The sequence below is a fragment of the Micromys minutus genome, assembly GCF_963924665.1.
Source record: "Micromys minutus genome assembly, chromosome: 25".
NCBI classification, from domain to species: domain Eukaryota; kingdom Metazoa; phylum Chordata; class Mammalia; order Rodentia; family Muridae; genus Micromys; species Micromys minutus.
The window spans coordinates 41,108,062-41,126,670 of NC_137960.1; the positions used below are offsets into that span (position 1 = coordinate 41,108,062).

Consider the following 18,609-nt stretch of genomic DNA (forward strand, 5'->3'; position numbering starts at 1 on the left):
GAAATTGGCAGGGCCCTGGAAGCTTTTCCAAGGGAGATGCTGCAAGTGAACTCAGTGAAGTTTTCAGTATTTGGAGCCATGTTTTTGCTCCCCATATCCATTAACGAGACCTAATAACATTTTATTCGCTTTAAAGGGACTCGAAAGCTCTAATCACAGGGTGTGCTTCCTTTCCAGAAGGCGGATGCTAGTGCTGTTAATCAAAAGCCTTCGAATCGAGGTCAGATGATTGGAGCAGATTACTTCCCCCGCACAACATGTTTTTGTCTCATAGCAACAAATTGTATCATTAAAATCACTAAGCACGTGGGTGTAACTCATTTCTGAGATGGCCGCCTTTGGTAAGAAGTTACGCCAGTCTATATGAGCAGACGAAAATGGCCCACCTTGTTGGTTTTGAACTTGGAGGAACAACAATATGAACCTCTGTGTCATCCTCTTGTTTAAAACAACCAAAATGAACCCTTTCCTTCTATATGTGGAACTGGCCTGGACATTTGGCTACTTGTTAAATTTAAAAGTATATTTATTAGGTAACCATTGCTTGAATTTGGTTTCTTTTGTTTGTTTGTTTGTTTGTTTGTTTTTTGCTCTGTTTGTCTGTTTTACATTTTCATTCACTAGGTCTGTGTGCACAAATGTGTACACACATGCATACTTGCAGGTCAGAAAACAGCATGAGAGAATTGGTTCTCTCCACCGTGTGGGTCCCAGGGGTCCAGCAGGGATCGGGCTTACTGACAGGCTCCCTTACCCACTGAGCCAGATTGCCCAACCTCACTTCTCAAATTGTAATCCTTCCGCTCCACTAGCATGACCAGGCCTTGCCAGCTCCGTGCTTCGTGCTGAGTAGAGGTCTAGGTGTTCTTCTCCAGACTGTAGAGATTGACTCTGTTTCCCAGAGAGAGTAGTTCAGCTCCGAATGAGATCCAGATTCCTTTCCATGGCCTTACATTCTTTCTGCTCTGAGATATCACTCTCCCTGCCCCATGGCCTCTGTTCTTGGCACCATAGCAACATCAGTCTCCTTGCTTCTTGGACCTTCTCATTCCTTAGCTTTCAGCTCAGCTGTCTGTCAAACGAGATCCACTCTGCTTGCCTATTAATATCCTTCCAACCCCTGGCCTTTTCTTTATAGCATATCTGCTTTGTCATGTTATATGCATCTTTTTTATTTATTTTCTGTCTCCTCCGTTTGTGTGCTGCATTTAATTTGACATTATATAGTGCCCAGTACACAGCATGGCGAATTTTACTAAATAAACTGATAAATGAATGGGCATGTTTTATTTACAAGTTCATTTTCCTTCCTTCTTTCTTTCCCTGCTACACAATTAAAGATGGCATTTGAAGACTCGATGTCATAAAGACTCTACCAATGATTAGAGAGGGATCCCTCCTTTCCTCAAGAGGTAGAGCTTTCTTTTCATTCATTCAACAAATATTTGTAGAACCTCTACTCCCAGGCACATACTGAGCAAAGACAAAAATGAGACAGTTCCCTTATGCAGCGCCAGATAAACAGAGACAGAGAGAAATCTGTGTGTCTGTAGGTGTCTGTTTTTCAACACAAACCCACACTAGTCGGTGTGTGAGAAGGAGAGGCACATAAATCAGCAGCCACCCACTTGAGAATCACTGCTCAAAAATAGCTTCCCACAGACTCGTCTCCTGTGCCTGACATTCCATCAGGAGAGCTCTCTCTGTAGGAGACGGAAGGTGGGTGGTGTGACAGACAAACGACTTGTGGCGGAGTCGCTCCTCGGCTGCAAGGCAGTCCTGAGCACAACATGAAAACAGCCGATGGAAATCTTGCACAATCCTGCGTGAGCGCCCAGCACTGCCTGTTGTTTGTCAGTCTCGTGAGCCACTTGGCTCCAGTACAGTCCTCATGTTGCTGGGCTCTGACCACTTGGAATTGTAAACCAAGCCTTAAATGAGGTTTTCCGTGTGTCAGGGAAAACCGTCAGCATTTTTCTTCCTTATTAAGAATGGTAGTAAAGGAGCTTATGAGGGAGGAAATAAAAATCTGATTTTCAAGTTGTCAAAAGACATCATGATGAGATTTGATCAGTTTAGCCAGGAGGCAGAATGGCCAACATAAACTGTTAGATGAACTCTCCCAGCTGTAGGCAACTGTGGGTCCTGCGAGGCAGCTTCTTCCTTCACCGTTTCTTCTAGCTGGTGTGGCTTTCTGTGCTTTAACTGGACATTTATGTTAGCATGTGTGCATGTATGTGTTTGTGTGTGTGTGCATGTATGTGTGTTTGTGTGTGTGCATGTATGTATGCATGTGCATGCACATATGTATTCATATGTGTGCATGTATGTGTATGTGTGTCTGTGCTTCTGTGCGTGCGTGTGTGTGTGTGTGTGTGTGTGTGTACTTGCCCATGGGAGCATGTACCCACCATGTTATCTTATTCTGCCACCTTAATAAAGAAAGCAAGAGTTGGATAAAACATACGGGCTCCAGCTTCTTCTGGTGACCTTCAGTTGAAGGGTTCTCAGACAGCAGAGACTGACTTCTCCTGGAGCTTTAGTGAGGAAAACAGTTCTTGTTTTTAATCTGCTTTTTTTTTTTTTTTTTAAACATGAAAAGGATAACCAGTGATGTTACTTTCACTTTAACTTGCAAAGCGGGGAGATATTCTATTTGCATGGAGATCATTATTTATTTATATATTCATTAACAGGCAAAGAGGCGATGCTCTTCTAAAGCTGAGAAGAACCACGCAGCCCCGGTTTCCACTGCACAGCCTCCCTCGGGTGAACAGCTCTTCTGAAGTGGTTTTGTTGGCAATTAAGTGCAGTTAAAGCTCTGACATGAACCTAAGCATTTGTATACCTGTCCTGAGTGTTTAAGATCTGTGCCAGCAAAGAGGGGTCTGAAAGTGAAGGCTTCGTCCACAGGGCCAGGTCATCCTGATGGCTTCCCTGGATCAGACCTCAGAGCACAGGTCAAGGGTGAGCAGCATGAACTAAGGCAAGCTCAGGTTTTAGACATGTTTGTTCCTTTCAATGTTTAGTTATGTATTAATCCTGGAAGATTGCGAGGAAAGTTCTTCGTGTCCCTCTGAGTTCCTGGCCTCCCCTCATGTTAGTGCAACCCTTCGGGATTAAAGGGGGTATAAGCGCAGCTTGTTTCTTTCTTAATAAACATATGGGACCAACACTGTACCTTGTTTTCCCCTAACCCTTTTTATGTCAGAACGCCCACACTGCTTTATGCCACATAATAAGGACCCAGTAGACCATAAATAAGTCACGGCATGCAAGTGCTCTTCAACCTACGTGGAGCTATGTCCCCGTGCACTCTTATAAACGGAAAATGTCCAGTCAACATGTATGTGCTGTACTAACCCCCACAGCATCGCTCCCTTCAGAGCAGAGCACCCTATAACGGACGGCTGTTTACTTAGAGCAGAGCACCCTATAACGGACGGGCCGTTTACCTAGAGCAGAGCACCCTATAATGGACGGGCCGTTTACCTAGAGCAGAGCACCCTATAACGGACGGGCCGTTTACCTAGAGCAGAGCACCCTATAACGGACGGGCCGTTTACCTAGAGCAGAGCACCCTATAACGGACGGGCCGTTTACCGAGAGACCTGAAGCTGACCAGGCACTGTGGTTCTCTCCCTCACTTCACACCGGCCTGAACTTAACTCTCAGATCATTGTTAATTGGCAGTAGCTTGTTTACTTTCATACGGTGTTTTTAAGATAATATTTATTTGTGCATCTATACACATGCATACACGCCTGCACATAACATTTGCAGAGACAGAAAGACAGAGAAAGGAAGAGAAAGAGACAGAAAGAGACAGAGACAGACAGCAGAAAGAGAATCAGATCCCTGAAGCTACTGTTACAGGCATTTGCAGGATCCCCAGTTTGTTACTTGGGCACTGGGATCCAATCTCTGATGTTCTTGATTGAGCAGAAAGTATTCTTAATCTCTGAGCCATCTTTCCAGCCACAACAAAGTGGTTTTTTGTTCTTGTTTTTAATAAATAACATGTGAGCCAGTATGTGGGTTTGTGGACTTGAGGGCAGGTGCTGGAAGAAGCCGGAGACATCAGACCTCCCTGGAGCTAGAGATGTAGGCAGTTGTGAGCTGCCTCAAATAGATAGTGGGGACTGAACTCAGGTCCTCTGGAAGAGCAGAGCACTCTCATGAGCCCCTGAGCCATCTCCCCAGTCCACTGCCCCCAGTGTTTTAATAACATGTTTTTTTGTGTGTGTGTATATTTTGGCTTCTTTAATGTTTCTGTTGGACACATTACTAAAAGTAAGGCTGCTGGCCAAAGGTGGGGGGAGGGGTCATAAGATTTTGATAAATAATTGCCTTTCAGAATTGCACCTAATTCTGCTCTTACAAAGAGTGCACAAAAGTCTTCATTATATTCTATATACCTAAGGTATACCTAAGGTTTTTATCTTTGCACCCGTCATTACATAAAATGTATCATTGATTATTTTTTTTTTTTTTTTTGCATTTCTTTTTTAATTGATGTGTGAGTGTGTGTGTGTATGTGTATATATGAGTGTGGTGTGGTGTGGTGTGTGTGTGTATGGGTGTGTGTGTGTAGTGTATATGTGTGCATATGTATGTATGAGTATATATATGTGTGTGTATGAGTATGTGTGTGAGTGTGTATGTTTGTGTATGAGTGTGTGTGCATGTGTGTGTGTGTGTGTGTGTGTGTGTGTGTACACAGAGCCAGCACCTGCTTTGCTATCAAGATGGAGCCATCTCCAGCTACAGATAAAGGCAACTGCTTGCAACTCACAAAGCTTTTGAGTAGAGTTCACACTTCTGAACCTTTATCTGAGGAGTTAATCAGAGATACAGATAAAAATGTTTGTCTGGTATTGACTATTCAGTTTCAGAAAACTGAAGAAAAAACTTCAATGGCTGACAAAGAGAACAAGTTAATGGTAACTCAGCAATATTTCCAATGCACTGAAATTCAGCATTGAAACAGTTTGTGTGTGTGTGTGTGTGTGCCACAGTGCACATGTAGAAGCCAGAGGTCAGTTTGCACAATGGTTGTCCTTCCATTATGTGGCTTATCAGCCTCGGCAACAAGTGCCCTTAGTCACTGAGCATCTCACTAGCCCAATTGAACTTTTTAACAATGCTGGAAGAACTACACTCTAATCATTGCAAAGTATTTTATATTAGGTATATATGCAAAGGATTTGTTTTTTTAAAAGCCCACTGGAACTAAATATATCAAAAATCCTATAATAGAAAATTCTACTTGGGTAAAGGAAATAGCCCCTTTTCAACTTTGGGGAATATTTCAGTTGGAGCAAACTATCCGTACACTGTGGTTCTGACCAGAAAAGGTATCTTTAAGTAAGGAGAAGTAGAATTTCAAAAGCTTTTTAAGCTAACCTGGAAACACTGGAAAACTAAAGCCAGCATTTGCCTTACCAAAGTTCTCAGTGACTCATGGGTAAGAAATCCACCACACCTGTGCTCTGATTGGCACTCAGCAGGCATGCAGTCCCACCCATGTTCTCTGCCAACTGAGACAGGGAAAAGAACAGAAAAAGAAAGAACCCAGAAAGGAGCCCCAACATCTAAGACAAATGACTTTTCTAGAATTCACTAGGGTCTTCTATCTGTCTAGAGGCACCTTTCAATTACTCATTGGGGGATCCACTTTTCCCTAAGTCTTCCAGAGATTCAAGTGAGGCAGGCCTTGGCTAACAAAATGCACCGTGAAGGCCCCCTTGGAAGCCAAGTGCTCATTCAAACACCTGCACCAGAGAACACTCCCTGACTGCTGGTCTCTGGATGCCGCAGTGTTGTGAGCTCCTCGGCCCCTAGTCCAGAACGTCCGGAAGCGGTAAGGAGAACTTACGTGGCGCCTGGTGGTGATAGGGTCCTCCGGGACAAAAGTACTGACAGTTCCATGGAGCCTGTGGGGAGGGATTGAGAGGCAGCATCTGTGCGTTCACCGGATACCTCTGAAGTTCAAACTGAGGAAATTCCTTGGACCTCAGAGGCCCAGGGAGGTCCTGCAGGTAACACGAGGAGGTGAGCGGCAAGGGCCTTTCCAGCTGCCTGATGCCCAGGACATCTTGGGGTTGGGAATCATACCCAGTGTCTATTGTGGGCACATCTGGGGCTGCCCTGTTCCTGTGGGGCAGGGTCCGTGTCCGGATTCGAGGCTGGGGAATCATCTCTTGGCCACTACTGAAGGAGTCTGCCAGAGCATTAGGTAAACTCGGGTCTGATTTGTCTGAGTTGTGGCCAGTGTCAGGAGAAGCTGCCGAAAGCCGAGACCCCAGCCATCTATTTCCTTTCTCTGTAAGTGTGAACCGATGTTCTGGAGAGAGGGTTCCCGGCTCAGACTCAGACTCGGGCCCACCGGCTTCAGAGGAGCCTGAGGAAACATCTTTGCCAAGATCAGGGTGCCTTCTAAAGAAACTGGCTTCACTCTCCGCCAGGACTTTAGCTCGCAGGCAGGTGACCTGTTGTGACACAGGCTGGTGATTGGCAAGTTTCAGGGAAGGGCACTGGAGCACAGACGAGCTGCTAGGTGCCATGTTCCTTGTATTTGGAGCAGGTGGTTCCAATTCCCCTTCTGGAGAATATTCTGGGATCGGTTTCAGCAGCTGACTTGGGAATGGTTCTGATTCATCAACCTCCACGGGAATGCTCCGATTCATTCTAGTTTCTGGAACAAGAGAAAACATGCCATTCTCAGAAGACAGAGCAATGTTTGGAGTCTCCACTTTGTGACCCTAAAGGACCTGGTTCAGGATGTGGTTTGAATTAACAGTAGTGTGACAGCATTTCACTTGCAGGGCCCCAGTCACATGAAGTTGTTTACTTACCCGCAGGCAAAGGTGTTCTGCTTCTTAAGATATTTTATCTGGAAGGCAGCTGAAGAGACATGACCGGAAGTCAGTCTGTGGTAGAAATTGCTTACCAGCAAGGGAAAACATGGGTGAAAATTAGCTGCCACATATGGAGGAGAGAGAGACTATCGTAAAGAAGGCTGCTTTGTGTGCTTGAAATGCCTGATTTAAAAAAAAAAAAAATCCCAGGAGCAGATACAGAACAGTTTCCAGGACATGCTGGTGGCTGCTGCTCGTGGTTTTAAAGTGAGAAGCAGCACAGCACATGCTTGTGGTGCATAACCTCCTCTGTGCCTGGAGGATTCAGGATGCACACAGTCCCACACTAAGGCAAGAGAGAAGACTGGGAGGAAGACTATTACCTTTTGAACTTAATTAAAAAAAAAAAACAAAACCTCCATTTGGCTATTGCTTAATTGAAAACTAAGCAAGTTACTTTAAAAAAGAAACCACATGCTTAAAACACATTGAAACAGGTCATGGTGACATTTTTCACTTAACAACTTGGGTCATTTGGAGGATGTATGTACCTCTGGGCATTGTGCCTGCAACGAAGGTAGGGAGACCAAAGGCTTGTTAAACTATCCCTCCGCCCCCAGAGCTGCCTTCGATCCAAGCAATATAGCTTTTATCCCTGAAAATCTACTTAACACAAGGGGGGGGGGATTCCTTTGTCTAATCATTAGCTAGTTGCTGTTACGCCCAGCAGGGCAAATAGAGGAAAGCCCGGGAAATGGGGTGCTGTAGGGACACTGGGAGTTCACAGGAGGTTTCTAGGCGAGCATTGTAAGAGAGCAAGCATCTGTGGGAAGAAAAGCCCAGTGGTTTATTCTGCAGAGGGCCTTTGTACACAGCACACTTCAAATACCAGATAGAAAGCTGCATGCGGAGGGTTAAAAATTTCAACTTTGGATCTATGAAGCCTTTCAACCACCGGTGTTTACTGAGAGCATACTGTGCCCGCAGTCACAGGGTACAGAGATATCATGTCAGCTTTGGGAGAATAGGAATTTACTGTGCCGTGTACCCTGTGCCCACTCCAGGGGAATAAGACAGCCTGCGCTGCACCATGGACCTTTAAGGTCGGCCAGCAGTTTGCTTCTAGATGGAACCCAGGGCTTCTACAGCAGGCAAACATCTACGACTGAGCTAGAGGGATGGTCGCTAGCCAGTGGGCTTAACTGTCTCCAGAAAGCCACGAACGTCAGCCCATGCCTGTAGTTGCCGTTGTTAAGAAGGCTGGGGCAGGAGAATCACTGAGTCCAGGAGCAAAACACTTCTCTTCCCACTCACGGCCACAGCCCTTGAACCCTCTTTGGCATCTCCAGCCTGCCGCTGCTCTCTCTCCTTTTACAGGCTGTCCCTTGGAAGAGACCCACTGTCTTAACTTCACTAGGACTTTCGAAAATGACTGAGAACCTACCAATAGATATAAAATGTTCCAACATTTTATTACTTTTAAATGCACACCATCATTTTCCTGGTATCCTCAGAGTTCTGTCTACAACCTCAAAACTTGGGATGCACCGTGCAACGTATTTGCCAAGCCAGCTGGTTAGGAAACACGCAGTCTCTCAAGGGTGGCCGAGTGCTGTGTGATCTGTATGCATCCGTGAGCCCACAGAGGGGAGAGGCTGAGGAGAGGCAACAGGGAGCCAGCTAACAAGAGGAGGACGTTCTGCAGGCTCCAGTCACTCGATTCACATCCATTGCTCAAGTTTCAAACACTTCAGGTGCAAATGTTTCCGTCCCCACCCCAGGTTCTCAATGTCTGGGAAGTACTTCCTACCAAGAGATGACAACGTTGCAGATTTGGCTCTTTTTAGCTCAGGGGCTACAGGGAAAACTAAAATCACAGGTGACAAGTGTGACCACCTCACATGACTTGAAACTGGTGTGTAAAGGGACACAGGACCCCCACAGGTGACAGTAAATAAATGACATTTGTTTGGCTTTTTAACTATCTACAAGTAGTGCTGACGGAAAGAGGACGGGAGACTAGAATGTGAGGCTTATTGAAACGGTTTCTAAGGACGGCACTGTTCTGTCTGCCGGCCACTGGATCCCACTCAGAGAGAATCACACAGGAAGGCACAGGGATCCTACCCCAGGGCCTTTGCACCTGTTGCTGTCTCTTAGAATACTGTTTCCTCCAAATACCTGTGTGGCTCCCTTCCCTTCTCTCCAGAGGTCCTTCCTCAATTGCCATCTTCCCAGTGAGGTCTCCCTGGGCCCCCCAAAAGAGTGTTTACATTCTCCCTGATCTCCACCCCCTTCCTCTCTAACAATTACTACCACCCTATAAAGATATATAATGGAGATATTTAATCCCGCTTGTCCCCAAAGTTTAATTTCATGATAGCATGACCTCATCTCCTAGATACACGGAGACGCCACACCGAGACCCATGATAGTAGATGCTCAGTAAAGGTTTGCTGATGAATACATGTTGTGTCTATGTACAGCAGAACTTTGTAGCTGGACGGGTCTCTGGAACGGTGGGTAGGGCCCCCATTTGTAGACATGGAACCTCCCAGCTCCAGCCGTGCTCAGAACTGGCAGAACGTGGTGAGTCCTGCTCAGCCTTCCTGGCTGTCGCAGGGGCAGCTGCACATAGATTAGTGGGGTCTGTCAAAGAGCTTCACCACTGCTAACCATTTCCACTTGTGTCCTAGGCTAGCGCCATGTCCTGTTCACATGACTGTCATCCAGTGTAGCCTGCACTCCACAGGCAAGTCGGGACTGACAGCATTGACCTTGGGAGAAAGCCCCTGATCTCTGAGCAGACAGAAGGCCTCGTGGTCAGCCCGTGGGAGCCCTGGGCCATGCACTGCTGGCAAGCCAAGATTGTCAGGCCTGGGGCATTGGAACATGCCTGCTAAATTGCAGCCCACTCTGAGGAAAGAGGGCTGCAAGAAGAGATGGCGGGTGGGGTTCTAGCTGGGAGTCCTCTGGACTTCCCAGGACAGATGCCCAGACCCCAGCTTAGAAATGGTGTGGCAGGGCTTCTAGGAGTGACTTGTAAGTGCCTCAGATAAACAGTCTCCCTTGCTTTGCCAAGAGGAATGAAAAAGCTATGGAAAGCGTAAAAGTCTGTGCCCTTTGACAGAGTAATTTCACTTCTAAGAGTCTCCTCCACAGAGGAGCCTGCTCACTGTTCCAAGTGGAGTCTGGAAACATGGTGACAGAGCAAAGACTTAAACAAAATGGCTCTGGACAGTGGACAGTCTGCCTTTAAACAAACAAGGTCCACGTGGATTACAATGGAGGCAGCTCCAAATGTATTAAGTTTAAAAAATAAAAAAACAGGACAGTGTGCCACATGGCTCTGTGTGACGTAAGGTTGGATGGGTGTGCGTGTCACTTGGAAAGGAGAATGCTGGTTATCTGTGGGGAGGGGGTGGGGTGGGAGGATCGCTTTTCGGAACAGCCTACATCTTTTCTAATCTGTACTGAGTGTGTGTGTGTGTGTGTGTGTCTGTCTGTTGAACATGTGGAGGGAAGATCCCACCACTGGCCTGAATGATGCCCACTAATGCCAACCAGGGTTCCCACCTCTACCTTCAGGAGAGGGTGAACTCCTTAGAATACAAACCCCCAAAACAACCAAACTGTAGTACCTGCTGGGGCTGGGCATGAGCTGCAAACAGAGGCTAGGTACCGAACGACTACCCCAGTGAGGCGCAGGGCAGGGTTCACACACCCTCTGCTCTGACTTTAAAGACAGCAGCCCTTGCCTTGGCACCTTCTCTCTCACCCACTGTGGGCGGAGAGCTGCACTTGCTGGGTTTCCAGCTCTTGTATTTGAACTTCTCTCTCTTCAGAGAGCGTCACTATGTATCCGTGGAACTTTCTAGACCAGGCTGGCCTTGATGTAGACTTCTGCCTCCTGAGTGCTATGAGTTTTGTTTAAAATTATTTTGTGTATGAGTGGTTTATTTATTTATTTCTTCTGCATATATGTCTGTGCCTGGTACCCTCGGAGGTCAGAAGAGGACATTGGATCACCTAGAGCTAGAGTTACAAGTACGGTGAGCCAGCATGGAGGTGCTGGGAGCTAAACCTGGTCCTCTACAAGACCAGCGGCGTCTTAGTTGCTGACCCATCTCTCCAGCCCTCTCCATTCTCCTCATCTCTGCCAGTTTCTCCATTGCTCCCAACCTTTAGCTTGCCTTCCCCCCTCCTAGGTCTGAGGCTGATATCCTCCCCTCCCCCAACCCTGCAGGATTGGGTTTGCAGACAAGTTCTTATCCAGCAGTCAAAAGCTGAAGGTGCTGACAATGTGTGCCTCTGGTCTCCCTGCCACAGAATTATTTATTCACAGCTCCTCTCCAGCCTTTCTCTGTACACAGCTCAGCCAGTATCCCTGGGCTGTATCTACTCTGCTCAGATCTTTCCCCACCATCTGCTTCCTATGGTAGCTGGTCATACCTAATTCGCCAGAGTCTCAGAAAGGCGGCCTTTAGTCTTCCTAGCACCTTTATGATCCCACCAGAGCCTCGGTTCCTCTGCCATACTGGCCTCCCTTCTTGCACTTCCATCAGAGCTTCCTACCCCTTCCTGTGTGCAAAGAACTTAAAGTGGCCTTACCTGGGTCAACCTGTATTCCTCAGAAGTGACAGCTACACAGAACTAAACTGCCTCAGGGTACAGACTTCTAGCTTTTGATGGTTTCTCTACCAGCTGTGTACTTCAATGTTATGACCACAACAGTTACAACAGAGTTACTTAGCGTCTCTGGGCCTCGTTCTTCTCACCTACAGGAAGGAAGGAATGGCAACTCTTCCGTAGTTGTATTGTGAGGCTAAGGGTATGGCATGAGCAGGCAGAGCTGATCTACACTGCGAGGCACCGTCTCCTGCAGGTGGACCAGGGAGTAGGAGTGTCACCTGAACCTGGGGACTGCAGCTGGCTATGAGAAGATTCCTATCTGGTCTCAGTCCACAGGCAGGGTAACAGAAGCATTCTGCTGTTCCTTAGTGAGACATAAAGGAGCTTTGCCAAAGCCACGCAAGAGCTTGGTTAAGGCAAAACTACCTGTGGATTCCTCGAGATCACCACAGCCATTGAGATCCAGGGCTAGCAATAGGGTTTCCTATAAGGGCCAAATATATCCTTTCTGCTTAAAGGGTTATAGGTTGTATCTTTCTTGTATTTCACTGTGTGTGTGGTACACATTTATATGCATGTGCTTACACATGTGTGTATGTGTGAGAATGTGTGTATGAGTGTGTGTATGTGTATGGGGGGAGTATGTGTATATATAGGTGTATGTATGTGTGAGAGTATATGTGTATATATAGGTATATGTGTATGTGAGAATATAGGTGTGTGTGTATAGGTGTATGTGTGAGTGTGTGTATAGGTATATGTGTGTGAGAGTATGTGTGTGTATATAGGTATATGTGTGTGTGAGTATAGGTGTGTGTGTGTATAGGTGTATGTGTGAGTGTGTGTATAGGTATATGTGTGTGAGAGTATATGTGTGTATATAGGTATATGTGTGTGTGAGTATAGGTGTGTGTGTATAGGTGTATGTGTGACTGTGTGTATAGGTATATGTGTGTGAGAGTATGTGTGTGTATATAGGTATATGTGTGTGAGTATAGGTGTGTGTGTGTGTGTATAGGTGTATGTGTGAGTGTGTGTATAGGTATATGTGTATGAGAGTATGTGTGTGTATATAGGTATATGTGTGTGTGAGTATAGGTGTGTGTGTATAGGTGTATGTGTGACTGTGTGTATAGGTATATGTGTGTGAGAGTATGTGTGTGTATATAGGTATATGTGTGTGAGTATAGGTGTGTGTGTGTGTGTGTATAGGTGTATGTGTGAGTGTGTGTATAGGTATATGTGTATGAGAGTATGTGTGTGTATATAGGTATATGTGTGTGTGAGTATAGGTGTGTGTGTGTATAGGTGTATGTGTGAGTGTGTGTATAGGTATATGTGTGTGAGAGTATGTGTGTGTATATAGGTATATGTGTGTGTGAGTATAGGTGTGTGTGTGTATAGGTGTATGTGTGAGTGTGTATATAGGTATATGTGTGTGAGAGTATGTGTGTATATAGGTGTGTGTGTGTGAGTCTGTGTGTGCACAGACACAGAAGACAGAGAAGTTACTTTTACTTTATTCCCTTGATCCAGGGTCTCTTACTGACCCTCACCTTACAAGTGAGGTTCTGGGATCCACCTGTCCCTGCTCCCCAGCGGTGGGGCTACTGCTGTGCAGTCATGCACATCCTTTCCATGTGTGCTGGGTTTGAGCCCAGGTCCTCATGTGGTCACAGCAAGTGTCCTCACCTACAGAGCCATCTCCTAATGCCTCACTCCTTCCTTCCTTCCTTCCTCCTTCACTCCTTCCTTCCTTTTTTAAACAGCCCTTTAAATATGTAAAGATAGCGGCTGAGAGACAGCTCAATGGTTAAGAATATCTCCTGCCCTTCCAGAGGACCCGCATTCTGTTCCCAGCACCCACATTGGATGGTTCACAATAACCTCTAAACTGCAGCTCCAGAGGGATCTGCTGCCTCTGGCCACCACAGGCAACTGCACTCACATGCATATTACACCCCCCCAACACACACACACACACACACACACACACACACACACACACACATTAAAAATCACTAAAATATAAAAAATTTAAATTAACATAAAAATGATTCTTAGCACTAAGAATAGAAAGACCCCCTAGGCTACCTTTGGCCTGAGGGCTGCAGTTTACCAAGATAATGCAGATGTGGCGAATAAGATGGATCTGTTAAGAAAGGTTGCCCTCTCTGACCCATCTTTTGTTAATCTCCACTGAATGGTGGTTATGCCTAAAGGATTTTTATACACAGTAACTCATTTAATTCTCACAGTGATCTGAGTTAACGGGTACTGTTGTGGGTTCTATTTTATAATGGGGAAACTGAGGTAAGGAAGGTTAAAGAACATTCTCAAGGTCCTAAGGCCAGAGCTTGTGGGATGAACAGCCTGCACTAAGGCTGTTTATTTGGGTGGCTAAACAGTCGCCAAGGATTCAGAGCATGCGCCTTGACCCAAAGGGGCGTGGATACTCCCCACAGTGCTTTGTAAGGCTACAGTCACGATGGTGGGCGCCTGCAGACTGCAGAGGTACCTCGATTTGAAAAAAAAGCACCTGATTGGATCTCATTAAATTTTAATCATAAACTGAATTCAAAATAAATTGAAACCTGGTTGACAGAGCACAAACAAAGGACAATGACAAACGATAGCGGAGCCGGGAAGGGGATCGCTTCCAGGAGCCATCTCTGAGGCAAGGACGGGTGGGATTTAATGAAGGTGTTGTGTCTCTTGGAAGAAGACAAACAGTGCAGCCAGGGAGGGGAGGGAGGGCAGGGGTGAGCGGCCTGTGTAATCAATAAATGGCATAATGGTTCCTAAGTAATCAAGACTAGCTGATCACCAGCTGATTGGATTTGTGTTTTGTATTTTGAGATGGACGCATGGATCCTAACCTGGCTTTGAGACCCTGGTCCCCCTGCCTTCACCTCCTACATGCTGGGGTCATGGGTACACACCACTATATAGCATTGAAGAAGAATGCATGTCTGTGTGTTCGTGTGTATGAGCACACTCTTGATCAAGTGTCCTCCTCAATTGCAGGTGCATACATGTAGGGGACCGAGTTCCACACTGAATCTTCGGTGACACTCCACCTTATTACTGAGGCGCGGTGTCTCCCTACCTCACCGCCGTGGGTAGTTTGGCTAGCCAACTTGCTCTTCAGATTCCCTGGCTGTCTCCCAAACACCCGAGATTCTGGCAGGGCTGCCAGACCGCTTGGCTCTTAGGTGGAGTCTGTGGGTCTAAACTCCAGTCCTGAAACCTGGGCAACAAGCAGTGTACCCCACAGAGACATCTTCCTAGTCCCGAACTTAAAGAAATACTGATAGGATTGAAAAGTCCTACAGACAGACAACAGCATGAATATTCCAGGTAGACATAAGAAGTAACTACATATACATTAGGAATTGGGAGGATCCTAAACTCTCGTTTGGATCAGATCTCTGCTTTTCTTTTTGTTTTTCAAGACAGGGTTCCTCTGTGTAGCCCTGGCTGTCCTGGAATTCACTCTGTAGACCAGGCTGGCCTCTAGTTCGGAGATCTGCCTGCCTCTGCCTCCCGACTGCTGGAACTAATGGCGTGTGCCACCACCACCCGACCTGGATCTGATATTTTCAATAACAGATTCTCAAGATATATTTTAATCTCCAGCCAATAGTTTAAATATTCTTTTCACATTCATGTATTGTTTATATGGTACATTGGGATGCCAAGGTGCCCGTGTGTTGGCCGGAAGACAGCTGGGCAGGAGCCTGTTCTCCCTTTACACCATGGAGATTCCCAGGATCCAGCTCATGTCAGGTGTGGTGTCCTGCACACGCTGAGTCATCTTACTAGTCACAAAGAGTAATTTTTTTTTTTTTAGTGTTTCTAATCACAGATTTTTAAAAATATCTGTGAACTCATTAATTTCTTTGTCTACTGCCCAAACGTACACAAATTATCATACACTGGTTGGCCTAGTAGATTAGTTTGGGGTGAGCTGTCTGGTTCACCCAAGTGATCCAAACCCGAGTGAGCAAACACTTCCAAGCGTACTTGCAGAATTTCCCCAAGAGAGAAGCTGTTCCATTACATTTTGCCAGAATCTTTGAGGCGGGGTGAGCCTTGACTACACAGGAACATTTGCTGGACCTTACAGGGAGGCTCACAGCTGAGAGCGGTCATAGTGCTCTGCCCTGCAAAGTGGACTTGGGACTTAGTGCTGAACTTGAGAGGGGGAAGGGAGACTTCTGGGATCAGAGCGCCTCAAAAATTGAGAGCTTGTAATAAAAACATTTAGAGAAACAACCTCAAGCCAGCTGAGGAGCGTTGGTTGCCACTGTCTGTCTGTCTGTCTGTCTGTATGTATGTATGTATGTATGTTTGCTTCACATAAGGTGGTATTTCTAATGCACCTGTTTGTGACCCTAATTCAGTTCAGAAGACAGGGTGAAGCGGAAGAGACAGGAAGGACATGGACGAGAGGAAAAGGCCTGGGAATTGTTACGGCTATGGGAGAAAGACCTTGTAATGTGTGGATCACGGGCACAGGAAGGGTCCCGGAGGAGAAGCAGGCGTGTGCAGGGTGGGCCATTGGCCAGGATGTCTAGGCAGATGACTCAGGATAGGAAAAGTTCAGAGATGAGCCTGAGACCTTCAAGAAGCAGCAGAGAGGCCTGGGCACAGGATTCCAACCCTTCATCAGTGCCGGAGTTGCCAAACCCTCATGTGGGCTGGGTCTGCCGGGTGTTAAAGGGGAACAGGCTGTGTGAGGGTCTCCCACCTACCCAGGTTTCTCTCTTCCAGCATGTGCCATCAGGGAATCAAGCCAAAGTTGCAGCATGCTTAGGGCTATCACATGGATGGAAGTCCACCCGCCCTTGGCTGCTTTAGGTCTGTGGTCTCCAAGAAGCCTGTGTGCACACAGGAGTGAGCAGAGCTCCCAGTGTGTAGCACATGTGGCTCTAGGAAGCTGGGCGGAGACGGGAATGTTGTATGGGGTGGGGGTGGGGTGTCTCATGAACTAAAACGGGAGAGGCCTGGAGGACAGCTTCTAGATCCCAGCCATCAGATGCTTTGTGGAAGGCCAGCTGGACTGCTGATTAATAGGATCAAAGCTTCAGGGTCATTTAGTTGGCTACGATTGGAAGATGACCACACCTCCACCCGTGCTGTTTCCTCTAGCAGTTGCCTACAGTTCCTGTGGATCTGTCTTTTAAAGCTAATCTAAAATTACCTGCTGCAGAAAATGATTTGAATTCAGCATCTGAGTTGTCCATCCTGCAGAGCGTAAGACACTGATTTAATTTAGACAAACTATAGCACTGTAATGTATCTTGCTGACTGCCTGTTAAAAACAGGACTTTCTTCTTTTAATTTTCAGTGCAATTGAAAGCCACTAGCCCCTCATCCAGGGAGGTGCAGGCTTGAACACCGTGAGTCTTTGGGCCCTCTGAGAATCACTAAGCTAGGAAACTTTCTCCTCCCCCCCACCCCCAGTGTCCTGCCACGTTGTCTGGCCCTCATTCCCATTAACGAGGCCCCACAAAGTGAACGTGTCCGAATGGCTACATCATCCATGTTCTAACACTTATCCTGTGAGAGACGGCTCGGAAGAACACCAGATTAAGAGTGGTTGTGGTGGAGCTTCAACATCAGAGTGGGGCTGGTGACTACACAGCTGCTATCCAGGTTTGAGGTGAGAACTTCAAGAATTGAAGTAAGAACCAAGAACTCACCACAAGCGAATGTACTGGAAGTCTGGTGCCCTTATTCCAGAATACAGAGACGTGTCTGGTATGACCTATACCAGAGTCTGGACACTCCACAGAGAGTTTAGCAAGACTCAAAGCTGGAACCTGCTGGAACTGTACTGACTGTCAGTAATCGCTCAAAAGAAACAATGATCATGTTTCTTAAGGCAGTGGTTTGGAAGAGGTTAAGGATCCAGTGTATCTGCCAGCCAGTAATGACTCTAATCACAGTTGCCAGCCTTACATGGTGCTGGGATGTGTTTCTCTGGTCCTTTTCCCCTCCCATTAAAGGCCCACACATGGCCTGCTGCGGGCTGAGCGCCTTCTGATCCAGCTCCTGGCCTCTGCAGCAGGGCCTTCTGCCAGCTCTGGGGCCTGCCTTGACTCTCAGCAAACACATGGGACATGAGCTAAATTCAAGAAATCCCATTTCCCCCTATGTGGTTAAAGCCAGAAATGATGCCTGGATTCTAGGAGCTCTCCTGCAGAGCCACAGCTGATACCCCCCACCCTCAGCCCCCCTCCCACCACACCCCCCACCCCCACCCCACCACAGGCTGCCTGCCCTGACAGCTGCTTTACCTTTGGCCTGGAAAACAGATGAGGGGAATTGAAAAAAATTTTTTTTAAAGTTTACATGCAAGATTGAGTACCTCTACAGCGTTTGATGGCATGCCAGGCTCTGAGGGCTGGAAAAATATAAGAAGCAAAGGCCTTCCTAACACACTAGTAGCAGAGTTAAAATTTATATGTGTAATAATTGGCAAACAATACAAGTTTTAGAGACCACCCATTATGGTGCCCTTCTGGAACTGCCGTGGCCTTGTTTTCTTAGGAATTTAGACATAATCATGTTAATTAGTGTACACACACACACACACACACACACACACACACACACACACTTTGCAGATGAAGAAATCCAGGCTTCTGGGAGCCAAAGAGAATTGCCTAAGAGATGGACCCACACGAAGTAGAGGGAGAACTTGGAAGCAAGTTTTCTGTTCTCTTTTTTTCAATTATTAATTTGGTTTCTTTCCACTGAGTCCCTTAAAAAAGCCTCTGTAGTCTAAGAGGCCACTGTGAACTAGGAAGTCACAGAAGGCACTTTCTAAGATCCAGTGTTTCTCCCCTGGCGTCCCCAGCACCACCCAGACCCAGCAAATGACTGGCTAGGGGAAACGGAGGCCTGAGGGGGTGGGGGCATCGAGCACTTTCTGACTCAAGAATGTGGTGTTGGTATTTTCCCCTAGCATAGAACGGAGAAAAACTGGGAGTTGGCCTTCCCGCTGTCACTGACGTGTCTTGGGCTGCAAGCCAATTACTTAATCCTTTCTACCATGGCTCCCTCCTTGGAGAAACAGTTTTGATTCGTTTTAAAGACAGGTTCTTGC

The 18,609-nt window shown here is 46.7% G+C and overlaps 1 protein-coding gene across 1 annotated transcript in view; it reads right to left on the reverse strand.

Moving 5' to 3' along the window:
• Window positions 1-18,609, reverse strand: part of TRAF3IP2 (TRAF3 interacting protein 2) — a 40,128-nt gene that overhangs the window by 20,548 nt on the left and 971 nt on the right. Inside the window, exon 2 of the mRNA XM_080938409.1 lies at window positions 5,879-6,697. Coding sequence (XP_080794535.1) covers window positions 5,879-6,689 — 811 coding nt within the window. The 5' untranslated portion in view covers window positions 6,690-6,697. The remainder of the gene's footprint in view (window positions 1-5,878; window positions 6,698-18,609) is intronic.